The sequence below is a fragment of the Argentina anserina genome, chromosome 2 (genome assembly GCF_933775445.1).
Source record: "Argentina anserina chromosome 2, drPotAnse1.1, whole genome shotgun sequence".
Classification (NCBI taxonomy): Eukaryota; Viridiplantae; Streptophyta; class Magnoliopsida; order Rosales; family Rosaceae; genus Argentina; species Argentina anserina.
This window is the reverse complement of record NC_065873.1, coordinates 2,747,301-2,760,039: the sequence shown is the minus strand read 5'-3', so window position 1 is coordinate 2,760,039 and position 12,739 is coordinate 2,747,301. Positions and strand designations below refer to the sequence as shown.

General features: G+C 38.4%; 2 protein-coding genes across 2 annotated transcripts; both read right to left on the bottom strand.

The window, feature by feature from the left end:
* Positions 1–1,575: 1,575 nt before the first annotated feature.
* Positions 1,576–4,164, bottom strand: LOC126783020 (G2/mitotic-specific cyclin C13-1-like). The gene is made up of 8 exons (XM_050508400.1): positions 3,858–4,164; positions 3,317–3,549; positions 3,148–3,223; positions 2,979–3,055; positions 2,838–2,871; positions 2,592–2,741; positions 2,351–2,485; positions 1,576–2,076 (listed from the first exon to the last, which is right to left on the bottom strand). The coding sequence occupies exons 1-8, from the start codon at positions 4,134–4,136 to the stop codon at positions 2,002–2,004; spliced, it is 1,059 nt and encodes a 352-aa protein (XP_050364357.1). The 5' UTR covers positions 4,137–4,164; the 3' UTR covers positions 1,576–2,001.
* Positions 4,165–4,555: 391 nt separating this feature from the next.
* Positions 4,556–12,235, bottom strand: LOC126805549 (pathogenesis-related homeodomain protein). The gene is made up of 9 exons (XM_050532346.1): positions 11,935–12,235; positions 8,469–10,676; positions 8,121–8,286; positions 7,824–7,947; positions 7,630–7,742; positions 6,972–7,550; positions 5,646–5,972; positions 5,264–5,353; positions 4,556–5,171 (listed from the first exon to the last, which is right to left on the bottom strand). The coding sequence occupies exons 2-9, from the start codon at positions 10,316–10,318 to the stop codon at positions 4,809–4,811; spliced, it is 3,612 nt and encodes a 1,203-aa protein (XP_050388303.1). The 5' UTR covers positions 10,319–10,676; positions 11,935–12,235; the 3' UTR covers positions 4,556–4,808.
* Between the last annotated feature and the right edge of the window lie 504 nt (positions 12,236–12,739).

Here is a 12,739-nt window from a genome sequence, read left to right as displayed (position 1 = left end):
GTTCTTCATCAAATCCAAATCCAAATCCAACCTCAAGTCTACGAAGAATCATCAAGCGGCCAAATCGCTCGTTTTTCATCAAATCCAAATCCAATCCAAACTCAAGTCCACGAAGAATCATCAAGCGGCCAAATCGCTCGTTCTTCATTAAATCCAAATTTAACCTCAAGTCCACAAAGAATCATCAAACGGCCAAATCGCTCGTTCTTCATCAAATCCAAATCAAACTCAAATCCTCAAGATCAAGTGCATGTCACCCTTGAGCCAAATCACATACGGAGATAGAATCAGAGGAGTTCACCAAAGATTGTAACCTCGCGCTTGATATTCAATAAATTACATTTATTTGTATACGTGTCTGCATTCTCTTGTTGGTTTTCAGATTCACGCACTACACAGCCAGCAGTATAAAAGATAACCCGTTTAAAAATCTATTCTAATTTATACTTACAAGTGAGTCGGGAGAATCGGGAGAGTCGAAGAGAGATTGAGAGAGAGTAAAGTAAAGTGGGGATCGATTAGAGAGCTGATCGAAAGATTATATAGATCAGAATGTATAGTCGTTAATGGAGAAACGTATTAAGACGTTTAATTTTTTTTATTTACTGCATACAAATAACACAATAAGCGTCTAATACGTGTTTGTCTTTATAACGGTAAATACTTCTTCTTCTTTTTTTAAATTTTAAAATAAAATATGAGAACTTAGAACTTAAGTAATTAAGAGAAACTTTACATTAAACCTTGTAAAATATTTTTTTCAGAATCATTAGAAGTTTATTACAAAGTAGTAAGAGATAGTGGGGGAAGAGATAGTGGGTAGTTATAGAACTTACTTCCATGTTGTTATCTGCAAAAGAAAACAAAATTTCTTTTTCTATTTTCATTTTTAATTTCACCTTTTATCCCTTAAATATTAACCATAATTTTAAATTAATATATGAAGTAAGAGCTTAGATATTCACATCTATTTTGGTTGACAAAGCATATTCTGGTTATTAGAGTATATATAGATAGATAAACTGAAAAATACACTCGTCTTTTGAATGAAGCACTTGAAATTCAAGGTATGAATTCAGTAGATCAACAAAATCACCCGAACACTACAACCAAAGAGAAATTCGATTTTATTTGATTCACCATTACTTGATGATAGGAAAACGTTCTAATGCAACTAGAAGAAAACTTACCATGTCTTTCTATGCGAAACTATGGCATAAACGCATTCGCATCATATTTATGATCTGACTACTCGCTTGGGGACAATATTATGGACAAAATTCACACAAGATTCACGAGGACAAAATCTACCTAAGAGATTTGATATCGAGGTCGTCGAGGAATTTAGAGAGCAGCCTTGATACTGCTTCATCGGCATGTAAGGATGATCAACAAGGGAGGAGCGATGAAGAACATGCAAATTGGGGAGTTGAATATTGGAGGATATCAGGATATGTTATGTGACCTCCCCTGGTTATGTGAGGAGACTTCAATGAAGTACTATGTCAAGCTAATGTTGCAAATTGAGCTCACCGTAGCGGGAATATACCTCTCGACCATATGTTTCTAATCACATATTTAACTGAACTAGCTAAATTATAACCCAAGAGAAATATGACAAGTCGGACTCAATTACATAACGCCAATACAGATACATGTGTAGGAGCGGAGATCAGAACTTAGTTGAGAGATCAGACATCAAGAAGAATTTGATACCTCGAAAAAGTTACTAGTAATTCTTGATTCTTCCAGGACAACCACAATTTACATATATCTGGTCGGCAAAATTAGTGCAGTTAAATTTGAGATCCGTCCCTAGCAACCTACTGGAGTCTTTCGCTCATGTATACTATAGCAGCTTCAGGTTTAAGCAGCTAGCTAGGAAAAGTGTTGAAGAACTTCTTTCAAAACTAGGTCAGCATCTTGCTCCTTTTTCTGTTTCTGAAATCAATACATCCGTAACTAAGGCAGTCTTTCTCAAGCCATACCTTATGCGCAAATCTAGCACTTAGTCGATGGCTCAAAATAAAGTGCAGGAATCTCAGAATGTGAAGAAAATGTTGCTACGCACTTGAACTGTCCAGAAAAATGTCAAATCGTCAAGATCAGGTAATATTTACTTGATTAGTGAAAAGCAGCATGACATTTCCTAAAACTGTCAAGTTAATGTCCTTATGGACCCCAAGTGTAATTCTAGAAATGCACAGACAAGTTACACCAGGTAGTGTAAACTGTGTAATTTTCAGCCATTTGCGAATGCATAGGCCCTTTTGGAAGTTAAACTCAATTAACCGACAAACTTGCATGGGACATTTTTAAATGAAATTACCTGTATCTAATATCACATTACCTTTGCTCGCATATATTTATCTCTAATAGCTCTTGAATTGCTTCCTCTTTTATTCAGCTGCAAGTCATGAAGGACAAGGATGCAATTCTGTAAGTCGGATGGTCTATAACCAGAGTAGCATTGCAAGTCCCAGCTCTGCAATATATAAATTTTGAACAGTATTAGTATCAAGTTGCAAGATTTCAACTTTAGATTAAATTCAGTAGTCTACAAGTACTTAGTCTGTTATATTGTTTCTTACCCAAGGATGGACTTCAGGCTGAACCGTGAACCTAGAAAGAAAAACCGCTGATGCAGCAATAACTGATGGTAGGAATTGAACACAGCAATAGTCAAGCAAACTTAGTTCCGCAAGATAGCCACCCAAGAATTCAAAGCGCAGGTCCGAAGACTGTAAAGCAAGAAAATTAGAAGAAAGACTAATCACTAATAAATAAAGGCAAAGGAAAGCAAACAAACATCAAAACAATAGAAGCTGCTCTCCTACTTTGGAATTCTCTTGAGCAGCTCTTGCGAAGATTCTGCAAAAAAGGGAAAAAAAAACCAACATTACTGAAATTTCAGACCGGCAGTAACTGCATTGAACCACCATTTGAGAAACATTAGAGACGTCTGAAAGGATACTTGCCTGAGAAAATTCTTTGTCGTTGGAGTATAGATCTCAAAGTTCAAGAATTTGAGTACATGTCTCTCCATTTCTAGCACCTGACAGTTGAATATGAAATTAAACCTTAAGCTTAAGTAGCTCAGTAATTATTTAAAAAACTTGAATCTAATCGACAGTAAAATCGGTCAACCTCTTCTATCTTGTAGGTATTATCTGTTATATAGCAGAACTCCTCAACCCGTGGAGGACAAATCTCTTCGTACTTCCTGCACCACACAACCAGACTCAAATCACCATTTCAAGAATCTCTGGCCGCCTTCAGATCAAGAACATAGCTAATACAATATTCAAGTCCTTACGAGGCAATAAACATGCACGCGACACCAAGAAGCTGTAGCTTGTTCTTGCTGATAATGTGTGAGGAAAGATATCTGTCAATATATGATACAGTTAGATAAAGGGTGTCTGAAACAAACTTGTACTCCTCCGCGACCTCCACCAACCAATCCACCAGGACTTCTCGCATGTGTTCTGTAATACGGTTCTGTACCTTCTCCAAGTAACCATACAAAGGTCTATTCCTCGCCTCTATCTGAATCACACAACACCATCAGCCTAAACTCAATCTACCACTACATTACCGATCTATTACGACTGCTTATACTGACATCAGGACACAAAAATCGGATAAAAAAAGTTCATTATCATTTAGACTATCTGCACTAAGCTAATACTAGTCATAATTTTGCCCATAAAATTTCGTAAATTGGAAACTGGATTAATTTCTCAAGTAAAATATGAACAAACAAACGATGATTCTAACATTGAAACCCTAGAATCTAGATCCAATTGCAAAATCAAAATCCACAAATCTCTCTCTCTCTCAAGTTAGAACAGTACCTCCAGTTTCCGAAGATGCTTATACATAGACGGCGAGTAAGCACATCTGACCGGATCAACTGCGCTGACGTCGATCTCGGTCTTCAGATCCTCCTCCTTCTCCTTGGGCGACTCAATTTTCGGTTTCTTCGGCGCCGAAGCGAGTTCCGGCGAGTTAGTGATCTCTCCCAGTACGGATCGGTACTTCTTGGACGCCGGAGGTTTCAGAGCCTCCGACGACGGTGAGGCTCGCTTCTTCATCGAGCGCGTGGCGTAGACGCTCGTTCCTTCGTCGCTCATGGTTGAATTGACTTGCAGAGGATTTGGGGATTTTATTATTATTATTATTATTATTATTATTATAATTGGTGGTTTTGGTTGCTGCGAAAAAGATCATGATTGAGATTTGAAGCGTGAGCTGCGCTGTGCTTAAAGCCAAACAAGAAAGGCGGCATTTTCTGTCTTCAAAATCCTATTTCCCGCTCTAAGTTAGTTACGGTAGCTACTACGACGTCGTTTGTGGTCTATTAAAGCTAGAAAAGGGAAATCGATCCCTACAAATGTTATCTATGAAATATTGGCGTGCTAAATTCAGAGGAGAGTGCAAATGTGTTGTGTTCGTGCAAAGAATGGAAACATATGAGTTCTGAGGAGGAGAAAAACCTGCGAGTTCCGAGAGGGTTGAATAGGAAAATGAACATGGAGGACGAGAGATGGTATGCAAGAGCAATGTACTAGGAAAATTGGAATTGCTGATGAGCTAGTTCTACAAGGGAGCCATAAAGCATTGGGGGAGGGGGTATAGTTTAGTTTAAAGCCGACTTACCCGAAACAACAATCAGCTACGCTACACAGTCTAACAAGATGGGTCTCAGGATCAATACTAAGATGGGGGCAGATTTCTTGACACCCGAGGCTCAATTTGTAAGCGGTAAATGGTTAAAGCTACTCTCCTAATCATCAAAATTTGAATTAAGCAACAGATTTTCGACGTCTAGTAACTCGACCACCTTTACCACTAGTTTCTGGTGGTGTCTTAAATTGTTCATCAAGATCCGCTCCCCCAGGCTCCGGCATGGATTTTCTCTTTCTACCCTTGGGGGCACAAGTCTTCCCTCGACTGCCTTTCGGAGTCACCAATGTATTATCCTTCACATCCTGGCTGCAGCTACCTGCTACAGCATCATCTGTCCCTGGTGATTCATTCTTTTGAGCTCCATTGTCATCAGCATCTCTAGTACTATTTTCTGCTTGGTCAGGTCGGTTTCTCATAGCTTGAGGCACAGCCAAGCCTGCTTTCACACAATGGCGAGCATTTTCAAACCATTTGCTAACCTGTCACGAGACAGCGACAAAGAAAATATATATGAGTTGACATTCTTTTTGAAGAATGGAAGCTGTAATGCTGATAAGAGACAAGGTATGACCTGCTTAGCCATGACTCCTAGTTCTTGGGCTAGTCTTTCCTTCATACTTCGGTCTGGGTATTGATTCTCCTTAAAGGATGTATAGAGTCGCTGAGATAAAAGTTCAGAGGGTATTTAAGCCTTACGTCAAAAGAAGTGTGTTGAAATTATTAATCAAAACCAGTACATGTATCATATTCACACACATTATCGTATAGCATAGGATCGTGGAAACACAATACAAAAACTAAACTACAGGAAGCTCTTCACACTTTATCTCTTTTGGTTAATTTTCAGAAACAATGTATTTGGTTCACAATTTCACATGCAATCCATAATACTTGCGAAAGCACCATTCAAATTTAGAAGCTAGAAAAAGTAAAAGCAAATCAAACCCTGTTACCTGAGTTACAGCTTCCCCGAGTCTTCTATATGTTGATGCTCTAGCCTGCCCACTGGTAGAACCAGACTTAGGAGAGCTTTTAAGCAATTCATTTGGTGTACAGTTACCTGTAGCACTTGATCTTCGTCGAGGAGTTCTTCTAGGGGTATGCTCATTCTTGTCTGGATCATCTTTTATATCTTTGGTGGTTACTCCATTCCTAATGGTCGAGGGTTTTCCTTCCAGTGACTTTGGAGAGACTCGTCCAGTGCCTTTCTTCCTTTTCCTTGGTGCAGAAGTTTCATTATAATCTTCATCATCACTGGTAGGAATATTTCCATATTCCTCCTTTAGATATTAATGTAAACAGAAAAAAACATCAGTAACGTAGACACTTGGATAGGATACGATCTTTTCACTGGTCAATGTGACATAACAAAGCCTAAAAGAGCAATACTTGATTACTTGGCATTTGAGCTTATAGTTCAACTTTAAATCCGCAGGAATAAACAAAACATTCCAGAAACAACAAACATAACAAAGCCTAAAAGAGCAATACTTGATTACTTGGCATTTGAGCTTATAGTTCAACTTTAAATCCGCAGGAATAAACAAAACATTCCAGAAACAACAAAAGACAGCAAGGTAAAAGGGAAAGTACAGTAAAAAAGGCACGAAAAAATGTTAATCCGTAGAAGAACAGTACAAAACACAAGTAATATATATCCTTAGTTTCATCCTCTGTATATCTTCTTCTTATTCTTTTAATAGATAGTGTAAACTGCTTTACATGCCAAGAGGCTAGTAGTGATGAAACACCTATATAACTAAGCATGTGATCTTTCAGGAACAACTGTCTCATCAACGAGATAAATATAGAAGAATCAGCAGTGGAATGAACTTTAATAGAACCATTTAGGAATAAATTACATCCTGTCCAGCCTATCAGTTTCAGTTAATATCTTTTTCAATGGCAAAGGCCACAATTTGAAAGCTGTAAATATAACAAAAAATCTAAATTCTCACATACATATGCAAATTTATGAAACATCAGAGGCTATAGTTTGAGAATCGACATAGTTTCAACAATCATATATTCAACAATTAACATATCTATCAGGTCAAAACTAATGAGATGTACTTTGAGAAAAGATTAGAGTTTTCAAAAATCGAAATTCAGAGGCCTACAACTTTTTTTTATCATGTCTATGAGTCTATCTTATTCCCCAATGCAAAAAAGTACAAACATTAATGAAGTTCTGGTGGCAATTTTTATATAAGTATGCAAATGAAGAGGATAAATCAGTCTCAAAGTCGGATAAAATTGTACTTTAGAAAGACACTCACATCATGCAATTTTTTGTAGTCCAGCCTCTCTACGTGCCTTTTCCCAGAAACAGGTGCTGAATCATCTTGACCATGATCAGACTTTAATAAAGATGATAGCTCATCTTTTGTAGAATGTCTCTTCTGCCCACGTTTTGAACTTTTTCCATCAGAGCCTCTAAGACGCGTATTTGCTTTCAACACAGATGACTGGGGCCCTCCACCATTTTCGAAAGACTTAGTATCCTCATCTAGTACAGCTGCGAGATCCTCTGAGTCAGATGTAAAATCAGAGCTTGAACTGTCCTGCTTAACATCCTCCGTGGGATCTGGAGCATTAGGGTTGAAATCATCGTCCTCTGAATCATCAGAAGGAAAGCCCAAGTACTGCTCATCATTAGTTTTTGGGGTCTCAAGTCCATCAGAAGCCGATGCATATTCAGATTCATCGGAACTGGATTCTGCTCCCTGAACTTCCTCATCCGTTTCTGGACCATCAGGATCATAATCATTATCATCTGAATCATCTGAAGGAAGTCCCTGGTTGTTTTCCTGATGCTGTCCTGATAATGCTGCAAGAGCTGCTTCAGGAAATACCTTCTGCAGATGAAATAAGAGCTAGATAAGAGTAAACACTATTTAATTAGAAGATAGAACAAGTGCAGATTTTGACATTGACCTCCCAGCTGTCAGTAATAGATAGATCTGTTCCTTGTGATTCATTGAGCAAATCAATGCAATCAACTTTGCAGTCACATCCAGGGCATAACCAACCCTCATCATCAGGTGGAACTGCAAGCCAAATAAGTTTACATGTAAATAGGACGGCAGAATCATAATATTAAAGATCATGGGATGTGCTGTGGAAATTACTTGCTTCACTTAATAGAGGCGGTTCAAGACAGTGCTGGTGGAATCCACGGTCACAAGCCCCATCACAGAGTATGATGTCATTCTCAGCATATATGTCCTTAGAACCACATTTCGCGCAGAAAATCTGCCCAATATTTTTTAGAGTTATTCGTCACATAAGCCAATATGCCAGAAAAAGAATTCATGCAACATCATTATCGTGCCCAAGGAAATATAAATTCAGATGACACAGTATCTCAAGGATAGAAAATAAATCATTTGAAAAATACATTGCTTTAAATAGAAATATTCTCTTACATCTTCACTTTCAATCTCTCCTTCTTCATCAAATAAAGATTTTGGTAACATTCCTTCAGCACATAATGAATCAAGACGTTGAAAAAGATCTCTTATTTTCGATTTCCGTCTGAGTATTTCAGAGGTAGCTCGTTGAAGCTCCTTCTCTGGCCTTACTTTCTCTAGGCTGCAAAATCACAAATATATTCAGATGCCAAAGAACTTCCATGATTGTACTTCAGTACTCATCAACAGTACAACTTCCAAGATAATATATTATTCCTCCAAAATCTCGTAGATAAAATCAACTTCAGAAATAAAAGTTTCATAAAATTAAAAAAAGCAAAAGATTGTAATACAACTATGCACCTGTTTCCTTTCCAACCTTCACCAGAATAAGCATCAATAAGAGATTTCTCATAGTTTATCCGGTTCAGGAAATATCTAAGATGCGACCTGATCCTTGAAAATTCATCAGCTGCAATTCTTTCCCTGTGTTTCTTCTTTCTCCTCTTCCTTTTTCTTTCTTTCTCATTGCTTGCATTAGCAACATTATTGCTTGAATCAAGAGTTGCAACATTATTATTTAATTCAGGAGCCTCAGGTTTCTCGCCCATCCTTGACCGCAGAACTCTGTCACTGCTTACCAAAGATCTTGATTTTCGTCTTGAACTTGATTTTCGCTTATCCTTGCAACCGAACTCGCTAGAATTTTTTGTTGCACTCTCAGAAGCTGTTTCTGATGGCTCAAGACTGGAATTTTGGGCTGCATTTTCCGTGTAAGGTTTGATTAGTTCATCAGTATGGTCCTTACAAGCAGAATTCATCACCTTTTCAACATAAGGATCCAAGTGTTCAGAAACATTGGAGCTGGATACAGCGGTGCTAGTTTTAACTTGATCATTTTGGGAAGGTAAAGAGCCAGGCTGATCTCTTTGTTCCTGAGGTTCACAATGTACACTTCTCGAACCAGATTCGTTGATCTGAACCAATGCAGTTCGGAGAGAGCATGAACTCTTTTCAGTCAGACAAGTCTCTATCACAGCTTCATGAGGTAGTCCTGCTTGTTCACTTAGAGAATTCAGACTTACATTCTCATTTACCACCTGCAACTGTTCATTCCCACCACAGCTGATTACCGGAATGATAGTTTGTAATGGTTGATCATGCACAAAATCAGAGCCTGAATTGTGGTTTTCTCGTGCTGGTTCATTATATGAAGTTCCAGAATTTACACCATTTATCTGCTCTGCAGTATGTTTCACAGCTTCACAAGACAGTCTTGTCTGTTCCTTAGGAGAACAAGTGTTCAAATTTTCACAAAACAACTGCACTGGTTCAATATCTTCACAGCTGGGTACCTCCATTCCAGATGTACTGGTCCAATATTGGCTTTGTAAGGCTTCATTATGTTGAACATCGGAACCAAAATGCTGCTTGTCTTCTGCTACTTCACTACATGAAATTCCAGAACCAAAATTAATAGTCGGCTCCAATGTCATGCTCACATCTTCCCGAGGCACTCCAGCTTGCTCATTAGGGTATGTCATGTTCACAGTTTTGCTAATCGACTGTAATTGTTTATTGCCACAGCTGAATTCTTGAATTATAGATTGTAAGAGATCATTTTGAACAATATCAGCGCCAATATGCTGCTGTTTTCCTCTTGTTTCACTAGATGATGATCCAAAACCATAATCATTTCTCTGTTCCAGTGAGATCTGTTCAGAACATGTAGTTTTTCCTGTCTGACGATTCACACCCAGATCTTCAGCAAGAGAAGTCTTGATCACATTGTCAGAAAATGGTTGCAAGTGGTTATCGGTAGTACAACTAGATAATGATGTTGTTGTTTCTTTATTTTGAATCTGTATGGAGCCGATATCATGTCCATGTGCTGATTGTATAAGAAGGTTTACGCCACCTTGACTACTGTTCCTCACTTCTTCAGGAGGCATTCCTGATTGCTCAAGGCGATATTTCTCTGTCACATCTCTAAATGACTGAACTTGATCATCAGCACTATTAGATGCGTTGCAGATTTTTTCCTGTAACTCATTTTGAAGAACATCACAGCCGATATTTTTCTTGGTTGGTTCACTATAACCACTTTCAGAACCAATTGCATGTGCCTGTCTTGATGTACATTCTTCTTGGCATTTTGCAGTTTGACTGCTCACAGATTCTGGAGGAATATGCAGTTGTGCAGCATCAGCCATACTCAAATGGTGAGGCTATACTCAATTGCAGTAACTCTATCTGTACACAGTAATTAAATTGATTTTCTCTGTTTGGGTCTGAACCCTATGGACAGAGGTATAGATGACGCTCGAATAAACAAACTGGTGCTAACTGATCAAATACCTCATTTCCAGTCTTCTGTCTTATCGTATTGAATTACAGAACCTTCAACATGCAGCATAAATCCAACTCTGCATCCACCGCTAAGTTGACAGCACAGATGGCCATTGTCACTCATGTAATTACATCCAATGCTTTTGTGTTGATGCACCAGACACCAGAAGGACTGAATAGACAACAAAATAGCTACACAGATTCATGGATAACAAGCCTCACCTATTTGGAAAGAGAAAAACAAATCATCAAATATCTTCTTAATGAAATTGTTAATTTGGACAACATATAACGACTCATGAAGCCTACAATGAAAAGGCAATATCTTACTGCATAGGTATCATTGGAGTACAAGGTAACAAAAGAAAGGACATACGAAGTGATTAGAATGCAACAGCTTTTCAATTGCTAAAACTAGCCAATACATAAAAGGTTGCTTGGAAACTCCAAAAAGTAACTCCAGCAGATAAAAATTATGAAAGCCAAACTTATAGCATTTCATAATGTGCCAGCTTTATCAGCACATTATGTCAAGATGAACCTACATTTGAAATCAACTTCGAACCGACACTGAAACCACTAATCCAAGTAAACTAGTACCACTTTAAATAATTTGTTTAAAATCAAATTAAATGAGGACCTATCTATGAGTTTTTACATGGATACCAATGGTTGAGATGCATCTCGTCCACCATAGAGCTTTTACATAAGGTACTCATTCTACGCATGATCTTACTGATTAATTCATAATTACAGACTCACAGTCCCACAAAGAACACTCGTGCTCCGATTATCTATACATAAACCACATTGATTGAGTGAATTAAATGCGTAGCAGAAGTTTTACCAATGTGACAAAACAACAAGAACCCTGGCAAGGCAACACTAACCTATGTATAAAAATAAAAATTTGTCTGTGTGTGATTACCGTTCGACAACAATACAGAAAAGATAATCGCGGCCAATCTTTAATAGTGACATCAAAAACCAGAAAACTCAAGAATCAATACCTAGAGCTTTCACAAAGTAAAAATGCCGAAATCAAGCCGTGGCGCTTCGCATGCCGAAACAAACTACATTTAACCTAATTCACCTGCTCAACTACAGAAATGCTCATTTCCAGCTACTACACTCCGAGCTGTGACCCTAAAATCTCCATATCCGCCTAATCCGAAACCATTCCAGCTCAAAGTCTAGCTAATAATCCAGGTCAAGATACATATAACTAAACCTAATCGAAACGAAAGCTCATCCGCAGCAACTGAGCTCTCACTTCACCACCGCACAAACAACAACAACCAAAAACAGTAACATTCTCGCAGCGCAATCAAAGCAGCTCATGAAAAAGCTCGAAGCGAATTCAGACTAAGTTCACGGCAACTTCTCCGGCACGAAATCAAAATCAAACAAACCGCAGAATCGGAAAACCATAGCAACCTAGCTTCGTAAAGTGAAAAATTTACATCGGGCGAAAAGTTACCTTTGCCTGGTGAATCTAGTAGGTTCTATCCACCGCGAAGTTGCAGAGAGAGAGAGAGAGAGAGAGAGGGCGATCTGGTTGTGTGTGGCTTCGGATACTCGAACACACCGCCGAAGATAAGAAGCGGTTCGCACTAAACACACTCCTCTATAAATCTGGGCCACCGTTGCATAGAGAGTGTGGCTGCTTGCCTCCAGTGATTATAAGCAAAGCCCAGAGCAGTGTTTGGTAAATCAGCTTCTCACTTGCTGCTTCCAAAAGCCAGGGCTTTTAAACTCGATATGCAGAAGTAGGGGGAGGCCGGGAGGGTAGCTTTTAGAAGCCAGAAGCCGTGCGAGACGCGGAGATCGACAATTAATGAAACTTTCAAAATTCCAGTGAGTACCCTCGTGCAGTTAAAGGAATTACACGATCCGACCACTGTCTTTTCTTTATTTCTTGTTCTCGTCCATGGTCGATCAACCCTTTAACCCACACAAAAAAAGGTCTATCAACTGAAGTCCGCTAAGGGGTTGGTGATTTTGATTTTGATTTTATTTCATAGGTCACTCTCTGCTTTTCTGCTAATTGTTCTTGATTTTGGGGTATATCCTTGTTTTCTAAAGCTGTATGCTTCCAGCGAACTGGGTTCTTTTTTTATTTTGATGTTTGGTAAGAACCAAAAACACAACATTAAGAAATTTAAGGATGAAAGAATGATTAAATTTGTTATGTGATATCAGAACTGCGTCTTATTTGGCGCTACAATATGTCAAGAGATCAATGAATTCAATGAAATCAAAATTGTATGAATTATGAATGGAAG